This window comes from Oryctolagus cuniculus, chromosome 5 (genome assembly GCF_051225735.1).
Source record: "Oryctolagus cuniculus isolate XC-2025 breed Fujian yellow rabbit chromosome 5, ASM5122573v1, whole genome shotgun sequence".
NCBI lineage: Eukaryota > Metazoa > Chordata > Mammalia > Lagomorpha > Leporidae > Oryctolagus > Oryctolagus cuniculus.
The window spans coordinates 162280949-162302769 of record NC_142871.1 but is presented as its reverse complement, the minus strand read 5'-3'; the positions used below and the strand labels follow the sequence as shown (position 1 = coordinate 162302769).

Below are 21821 nucleotides of genomic sequence, written 5' to 3'. Positions count from 1 at the left end.
TTTAGTCTCTGCCATGTGAAAATAAAAGGTTCCTCAAAAACTTCAGCCTGGTTAAAAACATCTGTAACTACAGGCTTTCTTTAAAACCAGGCAGGGCGTGCGTGCAGCCACGTGGAAAGCACAGGTGTAGCAGGTTCTACCGGAATCTTGTGCTTGTTAGATAGCTGCTCCAAGAGGCAGAACTCTACATTCCCCATTAACTCGACCTGCTTAGCCAGTTAATAAGGAAGACTGACAACTGAGAAGACATTTTGATTCTTTTTTTTTTTTTTTTTTTGACAGGCAGAGTGGATTGTGAGAGAGAGAGACAGAGAGAAAGGTCTTCCTTTGCCGTTGGTTCACCCTCCAATGGCCGCCGCGGCTGGCGCGCTGCGGCCGGCGCACCGCGCTGATCCGATGGCAGGAGCCAGGAGCCAGGTGCTTTTCCTGGTCTCCCATGGGGTGCAGGGCCCAAGCACCTGGGCCATCCTCCACTGCACTCCCTGGCCACAGCAGAGAGCTGGCCTGGAAGAGGGGCAACCGGGACAGAATCCGGCGCCCCGACCGGGACTAGAACCCGGTGTGCCGGCGCCGCAAGGCGGAGGATTAGCCTAGTGAGCCGCGGCGCCGGCCTGACATTTTGATTCTTAGGAAGGGCAGTGAAGCTGTGTTTTTTCTCATTACATAATAGTTTTTTTCCTTACAAATAATTACAGTTGCCAAGACTACTTTTATTATTTTGTTGTTCACTTATGTTTCTTTGAAGACTTACATCTCTAAACACTATTTTTGTCAAGTTAGGACAATTTCTGTTCCTTCTCTAAAACTGCTACCACTAAATTAGTCTTATTGGTAAAATTTGAATAATTCAAGAATAACCATACTTAAAGGACACTAGATAATTTCTTTGAAAGGCCTTTAGAGTAAAAATAGGATTCTAATACTTATTTTTAAAAATTCTTATTTATTTCTAAATACACTGTTATACCTATTCTGCTTTTGATAATATAAATTTAATTAACAAAATTTAAAAAATGCACTATGAGGAAAACTTGTTTACAGTGGAAGACCTGAATACTCTGTCTGCATTTACATTCTCCAGTTTCTTTTTTAAATTCCCTTCCCCCTCCCTTCCCCCTTTCTCTTTTTTAGTTTTTAAGATAACATATTTTAAAATTACATTAAATAGGCTTAATAATTCACAGAATAAGAAGTTTATTTTTAAAGTACAGCATATCTTTCCTGCTTTAGCTAAAACAATGACAAATAGATGTGAAAATTTCAGAGTTTTTTTTTAAATGAGAAGAAAATTATTAGGATTTATGCCCCATTCAGCTGATTAAAGATCTATATATCATCTACTAGAAAATTACGGATTTTCACGGAGCAAACACCTTCCTGTCAGGTCAAAGTACAAGAACACTAACAAATTATTATTTCCAGAGTTGTGATATTTTACATGTTATATGAAAAGGTCCAAAGCCTTTTATTAGATATGACAATTACACCATTTAAAATTCTCATGCAATTTCAAAACTTCTGGCTGAAACTAAAATACCTATGTAATAGGAACAGAACTGCCTTACCTGTTAGGTTGAAATTTGGGGCAATTGTGCTGTCAGCCAGGGTGAACCAGACGAGGCCAAGGCTCATACACACTGCAGCCGACACATCTGCAACGTTGTAGCGCTTCCCTGCAGGGACAGACAGAACTCTGCCTCATTATGCAAGCGCCCACCAGGCCAGTGGCAGATCCGTTTACCCAAGCACGAAGGGATCTGATTTTTTTTTTCCATCCAATGCCAAAATTATGAGAAGAACCCTCAGGTCAACGCCTCAGATAGTCACTGAAGGGCAGTTCCGAAGATAGTGGGTACCAACGTGTCTTTATAAGTTAAAAAATGACCCTATTTTATGTTACAATAATGAGTTTTTTCAATGAAAATTGATAACACAATTATTTAAAAATTTCATTGAAACTAGTGCCTTTTTACTTTAAATATAACATTTATTTTCTTGTAGTTTTTAAGGTTATAACATAACCAGGGTAATAAACTTGCTATTTTACTGTTTAAAGACAATGTAATGGGATAATTCTAGGTAGGTGAGAACTAGCTCATTATATTATATCCATATTTAAAAACTAAAATACAGTGGAACTCTTTGTAAATATTATAAATAAATACAAAGGGGAGAGGGGTCAAGAGTTAATGGAAAGCAGAGAGTATCTTTTAATTCCATTTCCTCACAAACTTTTTGAAGCCCCCTTGTATCATGTGTCCAAAGTCCGCTAGGAAGTTAACTGGGATTTTTAATAGGGGTAGAGGGAGGACAGTTCCCCTGAAGTGATAAGTGAAGCTGTTGACATTACATTCTCATTTAACATGCAAAGGGTTTCTGGGAAGGCATCTGATACATACAATACAATCAGGCTGTGTAAGAACTTCAGTGACACAAAACACTCTACTATGAAAATATGAATATTCCTCATGACAGTTATGCTACCCTTGCCTCCTCTTCTGCACATCTTGTCCCTTATCTGGGCCTAAGAGATCAATAAGCCAGCAGGGTTAGTTACAAAAGCAGTTCTGCCCAGAATAAGTTTTACTTTGAGAACTGACCAATGTACAGTGGAGAGAATGTGGGGTTCTGAAGAATAGAATGGAAGAGATGAAAACTTTCCAGGTATTTTTGAAAATGTAAATATAATATTGATGAAAAAGCAGTAATTCTCAAAGGAAAAAAAAAAGAGGAAAAAAAAAAAACCCAAAAAACTTTCTTCTTTTTCCCAAATTCAAGTTGTTGATTTCAAGTACTAAGGAATACCAGAGAAATATCAGTGCTTTTATAATATGTTATTTGTAAACTATCACTCAGAATTGTTACAATTTCTAGACTGCTATTAAATATATTAACAGAAGTTTAATGTTTTTCCTAATGCTAGATGTTATAACATATCCTACTAGTTTCAAACAGTATGAAAATATATTATTACTATACCTTGAATAAAAACTCCTCCTAGCATAACAGGAATCAATTTGCAGCACTTGAAGATGACTTGGGTAGGATAATTCAGGTAGCCCAAGGAAGTGTTTGATAACCCCATAGTACCCACAGTTAGAAAAGCTATTATCATGTAGGTTTTTCCTGGTATTCTGTAAAAGACAATTTTTAGAACCTTCATTTTGGGACCCAATTCATACTACTGTAAGATAGTGTGTTCACAATGTGTAAATGACTACTTACTTTTCTAATTTCTGGTTAGGAAATCTGGAAATACCAGTAAAAATATCTCTATCCTGAAGGCTGTATCACTGTTTACTTGTATAAAAGAAGGTAGATAAAAAGAACAGCTTACATAAATGAGAACTTTCAACTATGTGAAAAGTGGTGTATTAAGAGATAGTTACACTTTGATTGTTACTGGAGGTATAAATGTTGATAATTTTTTTTAACAGTTCTAACTACAGATGAAAAACCATTTGGGCTGAATTCAGAAAAAAAGCATTTATTTTAAAAAATATTTGGCTCTTGGGCCGGCGCCGCGGCTCACTAGGCTAATCCTCCGCCTAGCGGCGCCGGCACACCGGGTTCTAGTCCCGGTCGGGGCGCCGGATTCTGTCCCGGTTGCCCCTCTTCCAGGCCAGCCCTCTGCTGTGGCCAGGGAGTGCAGTGGAGGATGGCCCAGGTGCTTGGGCCCTGCACCCCATGGGAGACCAGGAAAAGCACCTGGCTCCTGGCTCCTGCCATCGGATCAGCGCGGTGCGCCGGCCGCAGCGCACCAGCCGCGGCGGCCATTGGAGGGTGAACCAACGGCAAAGGAAGACCTTTCTCTCTGTCTCTCTCTCTCACTGTCCACTCTGCCTGTCAAAAAAATAAAAAAAATAAAAAAAATATTTGGCTCTCTAATGGTAAAAGGCACCTTAACTAAGTTTTAAGGTGAATTTTTAAATTCTCACTTATTGTTCTAAGTCTTAACATTTTCATCTAGCATTAGGAAAAATACTTCTACCTATTCTGCTAGAATGACCTGAGCAGAATTGCTCCCAAAAAAAAAAAAAAAAAAATGCATATGGTCTGCAACTCTAGACGTGATTTCCATACCCATAATATTTCACAAGTCTGTATCCTATAAAATATTGCAATATTCAACCTTAAAATGAGGTATCTCTCTCTTTGTGATCTCAAATCTTTTAACATTGCCTCTATATGGATTTCCTAGTAGAGGTTCTTAAATTTGGCATCCTTAGAAATTTGAGCCATATGTGAACACATGCTTACATGGAATAATGGCCTAATATAATGTTGTGCATTAGTGTGATAAACACAATGGAACACTACTGCCATTATCAAACTAGTAATTTGATAATGCTACATATGAGGTTACTCCAAAAAGTTGGTGGAAATGCAATTAAGTTATGTTTATTTTGGGGCAACAAGTTTTTGAAATTATGCATATTAGGGGTCTTCAATAAGTATGTGGAAGAAATATATTATGAAAAACTATATACTTATTTTTTTGCACTAAATTCATTTTTTAATAACAGTTTTTCATGAGCTTTATCAAACTTTATCTTACACTTAGACGTTATTTCTTTTCTGGGATTTGTACTGAACTTTAATCAAGCAACAAAATTCTTTCATCTCCTATATGACCAGCTATAAGGTAAAATAACTTACTGAAAATGTATCATTTACATTTGCTTTTTAATTTCTAAACCTTTTCTACATATGTGCTAACGCCAAGAGTCAACAGTGAAATAATGTGGCGGGCCAGTATGCATCAACGTACAGAAACACTTTTTCCTGCTGACTGGGATTGGACCCGCAGAGGGCTACCATCAGTGAACGAGGACAGAACACATCTGCAGAGCATCCTAGAGGCAAGCCCCAGATTTCCTCAAAGATAAGCAGAAAACAATGGCCAGAAAATAAAACCATTCAAGTCAGAAAAATCACAAGGCATTAGAAGAGCAGCATCGTACAGGCAGGAAGAAAACCAGCTGGGAATTCTGTGGGCCTAAACTCAGGAAGCACCAGCTTCGAGAGCGGCAGCTACCTGACTCCACGGGAACCTCTGCCTAGATGCCTCTGTGTTCTCACTGGTGGGAGAAGCTGGATTTCATCAGTTTGCTTCTAGGATCCACAAGCTTTCTATTTTATTTACTATCTCAATTGCTTACTTCTTTAAAAATGTTATTTATAAAAATAATGTTATTAAAACAAAAACCTCCCCAGAACCAATTAAAAACTCAAAGTATTAAAGTTACAGGGCAATCTATGGCAAAAAACAAGTAGCATGTGGAGGTCAAACAATTTACAATGTGTTTTATTTAGCACACCTTATACATTTCATACTCAAAACTAAGAGAAAGTTTCAGAAACTTCCCTGAGGTCCTAACAGAGCTAGTGAGAGGCAGTGCCAAGACCCAAATCCATGTTTTCTAACTCTAAATTCTGTTCTTCTCCCAGTACAATGGTATTCACATAAACATAGGAAGAAAACAAATGCGAAGTGAAGAGCTTAGCTCATTAAAGGTCTAAACAGCAGTACCTAAATTTGGAAGTGGGGATATATTCAGAGATTAAGACACACATACGTGAATGGATGTATTTTCATTGTAATGTAGCTTTAAAGACTTTCAAAAAATGTGCCCCACAAAGAAAAGGTTTCGATTCATAATTACATTTATTACAACAGAAATTCTTTGCCCAAATTCTTTCACTTATGTTTAAATCTAATACATATAATTCTATTTTAATTATGTAATGGTGAAAGGTTGGGAAATATGTGGCTGGAGGCCAACTCCCCATTTTACCTGGGTAGTTGATAGGTATGCATTTCTTTTTGAAATTTAACAAGTCATGAGATGTATCGTCTTTATGCCACTTTTCATTTAGAAAAGGCAACAATTTATTGGCAATAAAGAGGCAAAAGTAGACCAATGAAAAAGCTAAATTACACATTCAAGCATTTTAGATTATACTCTGTCTCTCTGCTTTTTAAATAAAATGAAAACAAATGAAGAAAATTAAAAGGGATGGATGGCCAGGCACTTGACAGAGTGGTTCAGACACAGTTTGGGAAGCCTGCAACCTATATTGTAGTGCCTGGTCTGAATCCTGGGCCCTCTATTTCTGATCCAGCTTCCTGATACTGTGCACCCTGGGAGGCTGCAGATGATGGCTCAAGTACTTGGGCCCCTGCCACCCGTGAGCGAGACGTGCATTGAGTTTCAGACTCCTGGCTTTGCCCTGGCCCAACCCTGACTGTTGTGGACATTGTGGGAGTGAACCAATGGATGAAATCTCTCCATGTCTCTGTGTGTGTGTGTGTGTGTGTGTGTGTGTATGTGTGCCTTTCAAATAAAATGAAAAGTAAAAAAAAAGTTGTATATACTTTCATATAAAATTCAAAACCACTTTAAAAAAAGATTTCTTAATTAAAAAGGGCAGACATGGAGGGAAAGAGAGAGAGAGGTTATCTTCCATCCACTGGTTCAATTTCCAAATGAATGCAACAGCCTGGTCTAGGCCAGGCCAAGGCCAGGAGCCAGAAACTCTACCGTGGTCTCACATGTCGATAGCAGGAACCCGAGAAAATGGGCCACCATTTGGTGCCTTCCCAGGCACATGAGCAGGAAGCTGGATGGGAACTGGCACTGCAATGTGGGAGGCTGATGCTGCAAATGGTGGCTTTACCCACTGTACCACAACACTGGCCCCCCAAATCATTCATATTAAAATAAAGGGGGGCTATGTAAAATTTAAAGGATTAAACATCTGCATCAAAGAAGATTAAATGTCAGTACCACAGTTCTTATTACATTTCAACTGCCCAACACACATGAAATACATATAAATAAGGTTATGATGAAAACAATAATTCTTATATTTAACCAATCAAATCTTATATTCAAATTCCTAACTACGTTGTTTTATTGACTATTGTTCTGTATGTCAAAAATATATCAAGATTTTTCTCAAATTGAGATGATTATTAAAAGATACTATTAAATGAATTCTTTTGATTTTGATAAAATGATGAAAAATATGTTCCCCTTCTGTTTAAGAATACACTGGCAACTAGATATTACAGGACAATGTTGGTGACAACGTATTCCACAAAACAAAACATCTTTACATTTTAAAGATACTATAAAAAAAATATTTATAATTTGTTACATTACTTTCATGTCAGTTGTGCTGTAAATTTTTATCAGTAATCATGTCTATTTCAAGGAAATTTATAAAAATATATAGTTTCTGAATACTAAGAGCCCAAGTTGTCATTTTTATTTTGTAACATTATACTTAAAACAAGATGTCATTTTATTCAGTGTACAAGTAAATGATACAGCATATTTAATATTTTTGGTAAGCTGGTTATACTGAAAAACACTGGTGGCTGTTACATCTGTTGTGTTTATAGGAAATGTAGATTTCATGCATATTCATTATGTCCACCACTGACAAATTCAAATAATACTAATGAAGTTACTGTCAAAAATGTGGAAACAACAAAACACATACCTTCTCCGTTTGTCCTGAGTAAGCTGAAGCTCTATTAGGCCAAATATGGAGTAAAATGCAAACTGCACTAAAGTAAGGTACCAGCCATAGGACTTGAAACCTTCCACTGAAAATATTAATTCCTGTCAAAGACACATGAATAATGTTAAGCTCAGGGTAGAAGACTAATTTCCTCACAATAAATTTTTACAAATACACTGTTTTAAAAGAAACTGAATCTCATACTCAACCAAAAAGAAAACAAAAACCGGATCACATGGCTTCTCATAGTTAAATTAGGATAGAAGCCCAAAGAACTCACAGTATGAGGACAGCAGGAAAAAAAAAAGTAATTATGAAGAAATACTATCTGATGCTTCATTTTCTAAAAAAAAAGGCCAAAATTATTGTTTTTTAAAGATTTATTTATTTTACTTGAAAGTCAGTTACACAGAGAAGGAAAGAGAGAGAGAGAGAGATTCTTCCATCTGCTGGTTCACTCCCCAGATGGCTGCCAACTGCTGGAGCTGTGCTGATCCGAAGCCAGGAGTCAGGAGCTTATCCAGGTCTCCCAGGCGGGTGCAGGGGCCCAAGGACTTGGGCCATCTTCTATTGCTTTCCCAGGCCACAGCAGAGAGCTGGATTGGAAGTGGAGCAGCCGGGTCTTGAACAGGCGCCCATATGGGATGCCGGCACTGCAGGTGGTGGCTTTACCCGCTACGCCACAGCGCCAGCCCCCTCAAAAAGACCAAATTATTAAAGCATAGTAAAACAATGAGAAAGCTGTCTGACCCAAGAACTAATTTACTATATAAAACTCATATTTCAGGGGCCGGCGCTATGGCATAGTAGGTAAAGCCACCGCCTGCAGTGCTGGCATCACATATGGGTGCCGGTTCGAGTCCCGGCTGCTCCACTTCCAATCCAGCTCTGCTGTGGCCTGGGAAAGCAGTAGAAGACGGCCCAAGTCCTTGAGCCTCTTTATTCACATGGGAGACCTGGAATAAGCTCCTGGCTTCGGATCAGTACAGCTCCTGGCTGTTGCAGCCAACTGGGCAGTGAACCAGTGGATGATGGAAGATCTCTCTGTCTCTCCTTCTCTGTGTAACTCTGACTTTCAAATAAATAAATAAATAATCTTAAAAAAACATATTCCATTAGAAGTCAACTATTGGGTGAGGCCTTTGGCCTAGCGATGGAGACACGTTCATGCACTTAACGTACTGCATACCTGGTTTGACACCCAGCTCCAGCTCCTAACCTCATGAACTGCAGACCCTGGGAGCAGCAGTCAATGGCTCAAGCAGTTGGGCTCCTGCTGGTTACACGAACTCCTCACCTATGGGAGACCTGGAGTGAGTTTCCAGCTGCTGGCTTCTGCCCAGCCCAGTCCTATGGAGTCTCTCTCCCTCTCAAATAAATACATGAAGTAAAATTTTTAAAAATTAGGAAAAAAAAGTATCACTTTAGGCCTGTTTTTCTGCAGGAACATGGCTCATATTGATAATGTTATTTTTCAAAATTACTCCCTGTGGAGGGAATGGTGAATTTGCCTAAATATAACATTTACATTTATTATTAATAAATCATTCTTAAGCTGTTAACAAGTATTCTAACTTATTTGGTTTAATTTGAATTGAATAAACCAAACTTTCCATCGTGTTTTTTAACAAACCCACCATTTTCACTGAACTATTTTGATATGCAATTGTCATTAGCAATGCCAGTTTTCACAAGTGAAGGTGGTAAAGTTGCAAATATAGTTAACAGTGGTTTATGTAATTAAAAAAGAAAACTGTGCACTTACAAATTAAACTATCTGATTACCGAATAGAAAATATTTAATGAAATTTATAGGGTAAATTGTTTTTAAAATTTATTTTATTTCTATGAAAGGCAGAGTTAGAGAGAGATTGACCTTCCATACACTGGTCACTCTCCAATGGCCAGGGCTGGGCCAGATTGAACCCACGAGCTGGGAACTTCCTCTAGATCTCCCAAATGGGTGGGAGCACCTATACCACCTGCTGCTGCTTTCCCAAGAGCATTAGCACGGGGCTAGACGGGAAGTGAAGCAGCCAAACGGGACCTGAATGGTCCCCATTCCATGTGGGATGCTGACATCGCAAGTGGCAGCTTAAGCCACTATACCATGATGTTAGCCCTGTGGTGAATTTCCAAATCACCTGTCTTTGCAATAATTAACTTTGTTCTCAAATTATTTGGTAACAGTGGTGTGCTTTAGAAAAAAGATATTTCTCAGCAAGAAATTCAAATTTATATTTTTAATTTTTTTAAAAAATGTTTTTGGACAGGCAGAGTTAGACAGTAAGAGAGAGAGAGACAGAGGGAAAGGTCTTCCTTCCGTTGGTTCACCCCCCAAATGGCTGCTACAGCTGGCATGCTGTGCTGATCCGAAGCCAGGAGCCAGGTGCCCTCCTGGTCTCCCATGCGGGTGCAGGGCCCAAGCACTTGGGCCATCCTCCACTGCCTTCCCAGGCCACAGCAGAGAGCTGGACTGGAAGAGAAGCAACCGGGACAGAATCCAGCGCCCCAGCAGGGACTAGAACGTGGGGTACCGGCACCACAAGCGGAGGATTAGTCTAGTGAGCTGCAGCGCCGGCCTATATTTTTAATTGTTTCGTGCTATCACGGTTTTCTATCACCTTATAGTGGGAAATCAGTTTAAGTTTTTTAATTCATGGTTTTGTTTTACATTAATACTCTTGATAACATTCTTGTAAGCTAACTGAAAAACAAAGTTCCGGGGCCAGCATCGTGGTGCAGTAGGTCACGCCACCATCTGCAAAGCTGGCATCCACGTGAGAGTGCCAGGAGTCCCAGATGCTCCGCCTTCCATCCGCTCTCTGCTAAAATGCCTGAGAAGGCGATGGAAGGGGCCAAAGTATTGCCATCCATGTGGGAGACCTGGTGAGTTCCTGACTCCTGGCTTCCGTTTGGCCAGTGGATGGAAGATTCCCTCTCTCTACTGCCCCCAAGCCTGTTGCTCTTTCAAATAAATAAATCTTTTTTTAAAAAAAGGTCACAATTCCGTCTTCTCCACTTACATTTGTCTTTATATTTTCTCTATAAGACAATGAAAAAGAGTACAATGATTTCTAAGATAACCCTAACTTAACAGTACTAAAGAATAGCAGAAATATTATCTATGTTTTAAGAAACTACATGGCTTTCCTTTTCTTGAATTACAAAAGCTCACTTACATTATGCATAAAAAAGTACAATCACTAAGGGCTACAAATAATTACAATTTAAATGGCCATTTATAAAACTGCCTTCACACAAATATTCTTGCTTATACTATCCTGGATCCTCATCCATCCAGCCCACGTCTTTGATGGTCAGGAATTCACCGCTGGCTGAATGGATGCAACTATCTAAAAATATAAAAAAAACAGGAAATAAACTGTTGCAATTTAGGAATGTTTCCAACAAGCAAAAATGAGAGAAAACTAAGATTCTGGCAAAGTTATTTAGACGAGAAAACCAACAAGAAAGAGAATACAATTGGTGCTTCAAAAAAAAAAAAAAACCAAACCAAAACAAAAACACAACAGAATGATTCAAATTTTTAGGATTAAAGAGATAACAGTGGAAAAACACAAAATATTTGCAAAAATGATCTTTTATTAGTGAGCTCTAAGAAATAACAGTAAACTGTGCTATGAATTTTTTTTGTAAAGTATGTTTCAAGATACTGATAAGTATTTGAATCATTCTTTCTTTTAAAAACACCATATATTAAAACTCAATATATCTGCAGGCACCGGGGCTCACTAGGCTAATCCTCCGCCTTGTGGCGCCAGCACACCGGGTTCTAGTCCCGGTCGGGGCACTGGATTCTGTCCCGGTTGCCCCTCTTCCAGGCCAGCTCTCTGCTGTGGCCAGGGAGTGCAGTGGAGGATGGCCCAAGTACTTGGGCCCTGCACCCCATGGGAGGCCAGGATAAGTACCTGGCTCCTGCCATCAGATCAGCAGCAGTGCGCTGGCCGCGGCGGCCATTGGAGGGTGAACCAACAGCAAGGGAAGACCTTTCTCTCTCTGTCTCTCTCTCTCTGTCCACTATGCCTGTCAAAAAAATTAAGAAAAAAAAAAAACACCTCAATATATCTAAACCTTAATAAACATAATAAAATTTTATAATTTTTCAATTATTTAAGTATACATTTTCATTGTATTTAACCATTTGTCACACCAGAAAAAAATAAACACAATCATGTCAGATTTCAGGCCGGCGCCGCGGCTCACTAGGCTAATCCTCCGCCTAGCGGCGCCGGCACACCGGGTTCTAGTCCCGGTCGGGGTGCCGGATTCTGTCCCGGTTGCCCCTCTTCCAGGCCAGCCCTCTGCTGTGGCCAGGGAGTGCAGTGGAGGATGGCCCAGGTGCTTGGGCCCTGCACCCCATGGGAGACCAGGAAAAGCACCTGGCTCCTGGCTCCTGCCATCGGATCAGCGCGGTGCGCCGGCCGCAGCGCGCCGGCCGCGGCGGCCATTGGAGGGTGAACCAACGGCAAAAGGAAGACCTTTCTCTCTGTCTCTCTCTCTCTCTCTGTCCACTCTGCCTGTCAAAAAAAAAAAAAAAAAAAAAAAAAAAAAAAAAAAAAAAAAAAAGATTTCAAAAATAGTCAAGGCTGCTTTCTTTTGATTTTTGCCATCTTCATCCTTGAAAATACTGTAATCATAAGATAATCTTCCCACTTCAAATATTTAAGTCTAAAATTTTATTCCTGTTTTCTGAAGGGTTCCTTTGAAGAAGCCCTATTTATCGCTACACTAAAAAACTCAAAACTTACAAATCAACTGGAACCCTATAACTGAAAATATCTTGAGCAAAACTACTAGTAAGTCCCCACAGGGACCTCAACTGCTATAAATAACTAACATCACAAATGCATTTTTTACCTGTAAATATCCATAAATTAGGTAAAACACAAAAACTCCAGCAACACATATGAAAAATTGAGCAAGTTTGTTAAATTTGCTGAGATTTATGCCAAGAACTACAATGTCATCAATTGACTTGATGTGTGGTGACATTGTTTGGGTTTTGGACGGCACAGTAATAGAAATATATTTCCTGGAGTTGTTGAACTTGAGATCCATTGTTCTTATTTTGTTGCATTCAGGGTTTCCAAAGTTATCTTTGTTGGTTTCCTCTCTTTCACTGAGTTTTTCTTTTGCTTGCTGTGTCAAGGCCTGCAAGAAGAAACAAGCAATTAAAGCAAAACATTAAGATCCTAAGGGATTATGTTTCAAATACTTGTAGTACTCCGAACTATACTTTAAAATTACACTCTAAGTCTCATTTTCTCTGAATATGAACATACCAGCTCTCTTATTCTGGCTTCCAAGTCAAAACCAGTAGGCCTACTCTCTAAATAATTTACCTCCAATTGATAAAGACAATCATGAATTGAGTATCTTTCATACTTATTTTCATAGCAATAAACCAAAAGCTAACTCAGTATTTATTTCATCAAAGAACTGAGCACACTTTTATGTTTCTATATGTAAGTATATAATTTTTAAAGCCCTTAGTAGTTAAGTCTCCACATTAATGCCAATATTCATTTTGTAGGAGAGGTAAGTGATGTTCCCTTAAACACTAATCGCACAACATACTTGCTAATCATGTTTCTAAAATAAAGTCAAAGAATTATTTTACTTAAGAAGCTAGATTTTGGCCGGCGCCGCGGTTCACTAGGCTAATCCTCCGCCTAGCGGCGCCAGCACACTGGGTTCTAGTCCCGGTTCGGGCGCCGGATTCTGTCCCGGTTGCCCCTCTTCCAGGCCAGCTCTCTGCTGTGGCCCAGGAGTGCAGTGGAGGATGGCCCAGGTGCTTGGGCCCTGCACCCCATGGGAGACCAGGAAAAGCACCTGGCTCCTGGCTCCTGCCATCGGATCAGTGCGGTGAGCTGGCCGCGGCGGCCATTGGAGGGTGAACCAACGGCAAAGGAAGACCTTTCTCTCTGTCTCTCTCACTATCCACTCTGCCTGTCCAAAAAAAAAAAAAAAAAAAAAAAAAAGCTAGATTTTTTTTCAGAGATTATAAAAAGGATAATATGATTTAACAATAGTATCTTTAAGGTTAAAAAATATTTTTCTGGAGCCGGCACTGTGGCATAGCTGGTAAAGCCACTGCCTGCAGTGCCAGCATCCCATATGGGCATCGGTTTTAGTCCTGGCTGCTCCTCTTCTGATCCAGCTCTCTGCTATGGCCTGGGAAAGCAGAAGAAGATGGCCCAAGTCCTTGGGCCCCTGCACCCACATGGGAGACTAGGATGGAAGACCTCTCTCTGCCTCTCCTTCTTTCTTTGTAACTCTTTCAAATAAATAAATAAATAAATCTTAAAAAAATTTTTTTTCTTCCTTTAGAAAAAATCATCTCAATTAAAAAAGCTGTTGGGATGGAATAGGAAGGAAAACGTGTCATATTTTGTTAGTCTGTGTGAAAAACTGTGAAGGCACATAGATAGATGATGGCTAATTTCTCGTTGGATTTATACAAACTGAAAAAATTGAATTTGATACAAAGGCTGAAGATAGACTGACAAATTATGCCAAACAATAGAACAAACTTTTGAAGAAAATATTTTACTAAAAAAGATTATTACGATTCCAATCAGAATGAAAATTTCAAGTCTCAGGGCTAAAAACCGATGAGGATAATTCTGAATGTGCCCTCTATTTTGATAATCATTTTTCAGAGGGAGAGACAGAGAGATCTTCCATCTGCTGGGCCAGCTTGAAGCCAGGAGCTTCATGAGACTCCCATGTGGGTGGTGGATACCCAGCAACTGGGCCATCTTCTGCTGCTTTTCTCAGGCCATTAGGGCGGAGCTGGATCAGAAGTGGAGCAGTAGGATAAGAACTAGAGTCCACATGGGAGGCCAGCATCACAGGTGGCAGCTTTACCCACTATGCAACAATGCCAGCCCTAATCATCTTTTTAAAATAAACTGTCCGTTGATGTTAAAATGGCAAGAGTCAGAGATGCCGCTCCTCCAGTCTGCTAAATCAGAGATTATCCAGGTCCTTTTCAGTAACTCAAATTAGGGGTCAAGCTCCTGGGTCACTTGTAACTAATGATACTAAGGCCATCAAAATATTTGTTTTATAGGATACCTGCCACATACCTAAACAATAAATGTAGTTTTATGATGCTTTATTATGTTTTTTCTCCCTGTACTTCCTGTTAACTTTGTTCTCACTTTCTACATTGTTATAATCATCTCTAAATTTATTTTTAAATTTTCATTTATTTGAAAGCCAGAGAAAGACACAAACAGAAAGAGATCTGCCATATCCTGGTTTACTCCCCAAATGCCCACAACAGCTAGAGTTAGGCCAGGCCAAAGCCAGGAGCCTGGAACTCAACCTTGGTCTCCCACATGGGTAGCAGGGACGCAAACCCAGCTATAACCTGCTACCTTCCAGGGTGCACAACAGCAGGAAACTAGAATCAGAAGTGGAGCCAGGACTTGTATCCAGGTACTCTGACATGGGGTAAGTGTCCCAAAGTCCTATCTTAACCACTGTACCAAGTGACCACTCCTGAGTAAGTTTTTACATCATCTTGTGGGACTCCCTTGAGAGGTTTCTTTAATTATTTTTTAAAATTTTACTTTCTTAAAGATTTATTATTTGAAAGACTGACTGGGGCGGGAGCAGGGATCTTCCACCTGCTGGGTCACTCCCTGAACGGCTGCCAACGGCCAGGGACAGTCCAGTTCACAGTCAGGTGCCTGGAGCTCCATTCTGGTCTCCCATATGGGTGGTAGGGGCCAAGTACTTGGACCACCCTCTGCTGCCTTTCCAGGTGCATTAGCAGGCAGCTGGATCCGAAGCAGAAGTCAGGACCAGAAGCAGCAGCTTAGCTCACTGAGCCACAATGCTGGCCCAGAAGTGAGTTTATTTATATACTATGCTTTAAATTATCTCCTTTAAACATCTGATAAAATCTGCACTAGAATGTAGAGGAAACAAAACCCTAAACACTATGCTTACATTTGTGTTCGCACGGATATACAGTACCATTCCGATAAACTGAGCTGCACACCGGTTTCTAAGCTTCCTCTCTGCCTACTTTGTTCCTTCCTAGAATAAACCATGGACTTTGAAAACCCTCTTGCCTTTGTTAATAATATTCTTTAAAACCTGGTGTCTTTTTTCTTTGGGGCAGGTTTTGAAGCTCTGCTTTACTGTCCCCTCCTTTGTGATACTATCCTTAATTCCTCCAGCTGGGAGAAGATATGAGGGGCGTCAAAATGTTCATGGAAAATGTGTCTTATAAAAAAATTATCCATGGACTTCAAAATTTTTTGCACCAAAATAAGCTTTCAATTTCATTTTCCATGAATTCTTTGGAATACTCTCATAGAAGTTTAAAGGCAAATCTGAAATACTGTTTCTCTCTACAACCTTGTTATCTGGCATCTATTCTACATCCAATACTCAGATAAACCAAATAAACTGGTTCTGTCCCTGGATACTCTCAAATTGCTTCTTGCTATCACTCACCTGATGCCTATGTTTGAAAATGGACTATGGTGTAGGCAAATTTTATGGGCAAAATTGAAAATCTTATAGAAAACAGGTTGGGCTGAAAGTATACATAATGGGAGCTGGTGCTGTGGCGTAGCAGGTAAAGCTGCTGCCTGCAGTGCCAGCATCCCTTATGGGCACTGATTCGAGTCCTGTCTGCTCCACTTCTGATCCAGCTCTCTGTTATGACCTGGGAAAGCAGTAGAAGATGGCCCAAGTCCTTGGGCCCCTGCACCCATGGGAGACCTGGCTCCTGGCTTCAGACTGGCACAGCTCTGGCTGTTGCAGCTAACTGGGGAGTGAACCAGCGGATGGAAGACCTCTCTCTCTCTCTGCCTCTCCTTCTCTCTGTGTAACGTTTTCAAATAAATAAATAAATCTTTAAAAAAATATGCATAATGGTAAATTTACACATATGAATAAATAAAACTTCTGGGAAATGTCTTTTTCCTGCTTTTATTGGTATCAAAAAACTTCTCCAGAAGGTAACTCTTCCCCAAAGTCACATTCTTCTGAATTGTTTGCAATTTAGCAAAATGCCAAGCATACTGTAATGACTCAATACAACTATAGCTAACATCAAAAGTAGTATATAATCATGCTTTCCCCATAATTTGGAATTTTAAAAGGAGATTGATTTATTTACTTATTTGAAAGGCAGAGATAGAGACAGAGATACAGAGACAACTCTTCCATCATGAGCTCACTTCCTAATCGGCTGCAACAGCTAAGTGTGGACCAGGCTAAAGTCAGCAGCCAGGAACTCCATCTGGGTCTCCCAGGTAGGAGGCAGGGGCCCAGGGACTTGGCCATCATGCACTGCCTCCCCAGGTGCATTAGCAGGAAGGATGGGCAGTGACTCAGCTGAGACGTGAACTGGCACTGGTATATATATAAGCAGCTTAATCTGCGGCACTACAAGGCCAGGCCCCATGCTTTAGTGTTCTGACAGATCTGAGTTCAAGATCTGCCTTTGGGATTTATTAGCTGGGGACTCTTAGCAAATCATGTGAGTTTTAGGTTCTGTATCTTTAAAAGGAGGGTTAAAATGTGCCTATTGTAGGATTTTTGTTAGAATGATAAAGTGCCTGGCATACAGTAGAATAGTGGATAAATGTTAGCTACCATCATTCAACTTTTAGAAATACGGTGGGCTGAAGCTGATGCACCCTGTATGTAGTGGGAATATAAATCTGGATTTCCAAATCAGACTTTCTCTAAGATTCAGTTCTCATTTCCAAATGACTCTTTGATACTACGCCACTGTACTTCATCATTAAAAATATCCAAACTGAACCCAGTATTTTCTTTTTAAAACACACCCTCTCTTCTTCTTATATACCAAATCTCATCTAACAGTATATTGTTTGAAACACAGGATAAACCAGGGAGTTATCTTAAGAGTCTTTCCTTTTCTCATATTCTGCATTTTAGAGATTCCTGTTGATTCTACATCTATAAATATTTAAAATCTGTTTTCAACTCTACCTTCAAGCAACCATTTTCTCTTGCCTAGATCAGCCTGTTCAAAATCTCTTCCTCTTTTTATAACTTGTCTAACACACTGCTCACATCAATGCAGATCATACTGCACCTATGAGTAAAGCCCTGTCGAGTTAGGCCCTGGTTTCTCACAGCACATCCAAATCATGATGACATCACTTCCTGGGTTTTCACGTCTGCCTCTTCTACAAACACTCAAATTCCTTAAGGTAAGAGATGATGTCATCGTCAGCATATAACAAAAACAAAAGATATGAAATGAAGACCTCTATTGTACTTTAATAAAAACCATTTAATCAACATTACCCTGCTCCTGTCCACCACTATATAGAGCGCCTGGCAGCCTTGTGCAGCTGCAGAGTGAGACCTTTTGTGTAGTTAAATGATGCCTCCAGTGTTATGCTTCCTATCTCTGTGTGCCAAAGATACTGATATCTCTCCTGAATTTCCCACAAATCATCTGAAATGAACATGGAAATGAGTTCATTTCCTTTGCTTACTTTAGGCATCAGTACCACAAAGCCTGCATGTGAAAGCCCTGAATTTGGAATGCAGTTTATTAATCAGAACATCACAGGTCAAGAAGTATATCCACGAAGGCCTGACACCCAGTAACTGTGATCCTAATGTCTGCCATATACCTTCCATCTCCAACACTAATCATACATATTCACTATCATGCTAAAAAAAAAAAGGATCAAAGTCCTAGTTACGTTGCAACTGAAAAATAAATCAAGCAAGCATTCAAATTCGTATTGAACTTAAATGACAGATATGTTAGCTTGTTTTAGAAGTTCACAAGCCTTGAAACTAAAGTAGAAAAGAAAATCACAGGCGTGAACCACTGCCTGAAGTCTCTTTCTAAACACAACACAGATATTTAGCTTCAGTTTCTTGAAGGTATAACTGCGAAAATGTAAATAAAAGGTAGCTTTTCCAGCACCTACTGAAAATTTAAAGAACGATAAATAATTGGTGATAATGTTGACTTAGAATGATCTACTCAAGTGAAAATTATTTCCTACCTAGTCTTTATCAACCTGAAGGATACAGTCCCCCAAAGAAAGGTAGAATATGAGGAAAATGTAACTTGGGGCCAGCGCTGTGGCTTACTAGGCTAAGCCTCTGCCTGTGGTGCCAGCATCCCATATGGGCGCGGGTTCATGTCCTGGCTGCTCCTCTTCTGATCCAGCTCTCTGCTATGGCCTGGGAAAGCAGTGGAACACGGTCAAAGTCCTTGGGCGCCTGCACCCAGGTGAGAGACCCGGAAGAAGCTCCTGGCTTCAGACGGGCCGAGCCATTTGGAGAGTGAACCAGTGTATGGAAGTTCTTTCTTTCTGTCTCTCCCTCTCTCCCTGTAACTTTACGTCTCAAAAAAATAAAATAGATCCTTATAGTTTGGTCACTTGAAAAAAAATGTGACTCCATCCACATTTGCCATAGGCAATATTACAAATAAAAGAATCCTGCCATTGTGCCTCCATTAACTGCACTCTGGATACTAATCCTGCCTGTAGGGTAACATTATAAAACAGAAAAATAACATTATCTTGTTTATGCAAACCTCTCCAGAGTTTGAGACACGGCTAATTTTTGAAAAATATTCCTTTGAAAGCCAAAATTATGATCTAATGTGTATATATAATGTATATATAAATTACTTGCAAATACTGGTTGTATCTCTCAAAGCAATTCTAGACGTCGGATATCCTACTGTGAAAGAAATGCAGATGCCCAACACTGAGGAAATAATAAAAAGAAAATTCTGTTGGCGTAACAAATCATTCCACTTTCTACTTCCAACGGAAAGAACCCGGGGGCGCGAACCCCTCCGCAAAGAGGGGAAGAACGCGCAGAACCGAGTCCCGGCGCCTTCGGAAGCCGGCGGGAACACGCACCTTGCACTCCAGGCACAGCGCCCCCGGGGGACGCGATACACTGCAAACGCAGTCCCAGGGAATGCTGGCAAGCGGCAGCGCCCAGAGACCCCCGGACTGCCGGGAAGACCCCCGCAGGTGGCCTCGTCCCTCCGGGTCCACACACCGCGGCCTGGGGTCCGGCTCGGGAGCGGCAGACGCTCCTCCCTAGAAACCGCGTCACGTTTCCGCTTTTTAAAAACAACGCAGCCACTCTCGCCCTCCACCCCGGCTGGATCGCTCCTCGAATGCCCCCAGTCTGGACCGGGCAGGTTCTGCAGGGAGAAGCGGTCTCGGTGCCAAGCCAGGGAGAGGCCCCAGGGCCACGCCAGCCCCCCGACCCCCGTCGGTAGGTCACCTGGAAGGGCGACCCCAGCCCGGGCGGCGCCTCATCCAGAAGCGGCGTCTCCCCGCCCCAAGTCGATCGCCATCACCTCCTTCTTTCCCTGGCCTCCGCCTGCGCTTCTCACCGCAGCCGCAGCCTCCCCGGAAACCGCTAGCATCGCCGGCGCCCACGCGCCACTTCCGCCTATGTGTCCCGGCGCGCTTGCGCAAGCGCGCGGCCCCGCCCCCTCGCGCCTCGGGCGGACGTCGGCGCGCGCCGGGAACTCCCTCGCGCATGCGCCATCGTCTCTGGAGGAGGCGGCGGCGGGGAGTGGGACTGGGCATGGCCGCGGGCCGCGGCGGGGCGGTACCGCTGTGGCTCACCTCTGCCCTAGCAAAGCGGCGTCGATCCTGTCAGAGTGTCTCCATCCTGTTAGCTCCCAAGCCTCTGCCGCTCCCGGGGGTGCAGTCGCCTCGTGTGCCCAGCCCTGAGGTGCCCACGAGGGAAGTGGCCCTGGGAGGAGGCGGCCGCGAGCAGAGTGCGTCACCTGGACTTAAAAAGCCCGAGTCCTCCTCTTTCCCTCCCGCGTACCTAAATGAGACGTAACAAATCCGCAGAACCCTTGTGTGCCTCCGTGTTCTCACCGGAATGGTACCTGCGGGCCCGCCGAGGGTGGATGACGTCACACTCGGGTCCCTTCTGACGTGGGGTGATCCTGGCTCGGACCAGAAACGTGGCCGGCCACTGCGCCGCTTGGGAAGTAAGCCCCACAGGTTGAGGACTGGTTCCGACTTCAGACGTTGAACACACGTAGGGACACGTTTGCAGTCACTTTACGGTGTGAAATGCGACACACAAGGTCGTTGAGCTGTTTTTAAGAAACAGAATGGTGTGGGAGGAAGATGCTACTTTCAGGAGGACGCTCGAAGTTTGAGAAGACGGACGACTTTTGAAACATGATTTGGAACCCAGAGAGAGAGGACTTGGATTAATGTTTATGCCACCACGCACACCTTTTAAAATTGCACAGGTATGCGAGAAGGGCAAGACTTGTTTCTTGCATTGAGAGTGATGGTTTGTACTGAAGCAACCTGTGTTTCCTAAGTGGCAGTGAGGAAAAAAAAAAAGGGTCTGGTGAGGTATTTTCCTTTAATACTTACCCGCGCTCTTAGACCAGTGTTACCATCGTTTTACAAATGTTGTTACTGAGGCTTAGAGAACTTAATTTCCTAAGGAGACTCAATGATAAGGCATTTCAGTGATGCCTTAATGTCCTTGAATAACATGGATTTAATACCCATTTATAGCATAGCTATATCATAGTTATTAAGCATCTATAAAGCAGGCATATTATAGGTCACATACATAATTCATAAATTAAACACATGAGCTCCTTGCCCTCAAGGGGTCCTGGGATACACTTGAGAAGGTAAATGGTGGTATAAAAAAATTACAGTACAGGAGGTGTTACAAGGTGCCAGCTACTCATGCCTGCACAATAACCGTAGCGTTCAGACTCCAAACTTTAGTTCCATGTGGCAGCTGGAGTTATCCTTGCAGAACCTGTGACAGAATATAATATGCCAGGCCTCATTTCAACCATGGAAGGCTCTACCCTTTTATTCAGATTAAAGTTCAGAACCTTTTCCACGGCTATTCGGGCTGAACTTGTTCTTGATGGTTCACATCCAGGCTACTCTTCAGAGCGCATCGAACCATCTCCAAGCACACCAAGCATCAGTGCTTTTCATCTTCTGTTCCCGCCTGGAACACGGCCTTCTCTGATACCCACGGGGCTTGCTTCTTCACTTCTTTCCTGTCAAGTGCCCAAGTGTCTGCTGATTATAGCTCTTCTCTGACTACCCTATCTGCAAAATATTTGCGCATGTCAAATGTGGGATTATGGAGACAATCTGAAATATTTTGTTATACAGAAAGTATTTAAAAAATATTGAATCCCAGTTTCTGCCCACTTACTCCTATGATAACCATAGGGTGAACCAAATTAAAGACTTGTAGCT

At 41.5% G+C, this 21821-nt stretch overlaps 1 protein-coding gene across 6 annotated transcripts in view; it reads right to left on the bottom strand.

Annotated features, from left to right (window-relative positions):
* SLC35B3 (solute carrier family 35 member B3) overlaps positions 1-20042 on the bottom strand; it is a 28928-nt gene extending 8886 nt beyond the window's left edge. The window contains exons 1-6 of one of the 6 annotated variants that reach the window (XM_089333432.1): positions 19910-20028; positions 12415-12708; positions 8723-8830; positions 7513-7634; positions 2980-3134; positions 1566-1673 (exon numbers count right to left, since the gene is read on the bottom strand). In XM_089333432.1, the coding sequence (XP_089189558.1) occupies positions 1566-1673; positions 2980-3115 (244 nt within the window). In that variant the 5' untranslated portion in view covers positions 3116-3134; positions 7513-7634; positions 8723-8830; positions 12415-12708; positions 19910-20028. Of the gene's footprint in view, positions 1-1565; positions 1674-2979; positions 3135-7512; positions 7635-8722; positions 8831-12414; positions 12709-19457 lie in introns of all 6 variants that reach the window. The other 5 variants (XM_089333431.1, XM_089333430.1, XM_051855134.3 and 2 more) reach the window with 5 other exon arrangements.
* Between the last annotated feature and the right edge of the window lie 1779 nt (positions 20043-21821).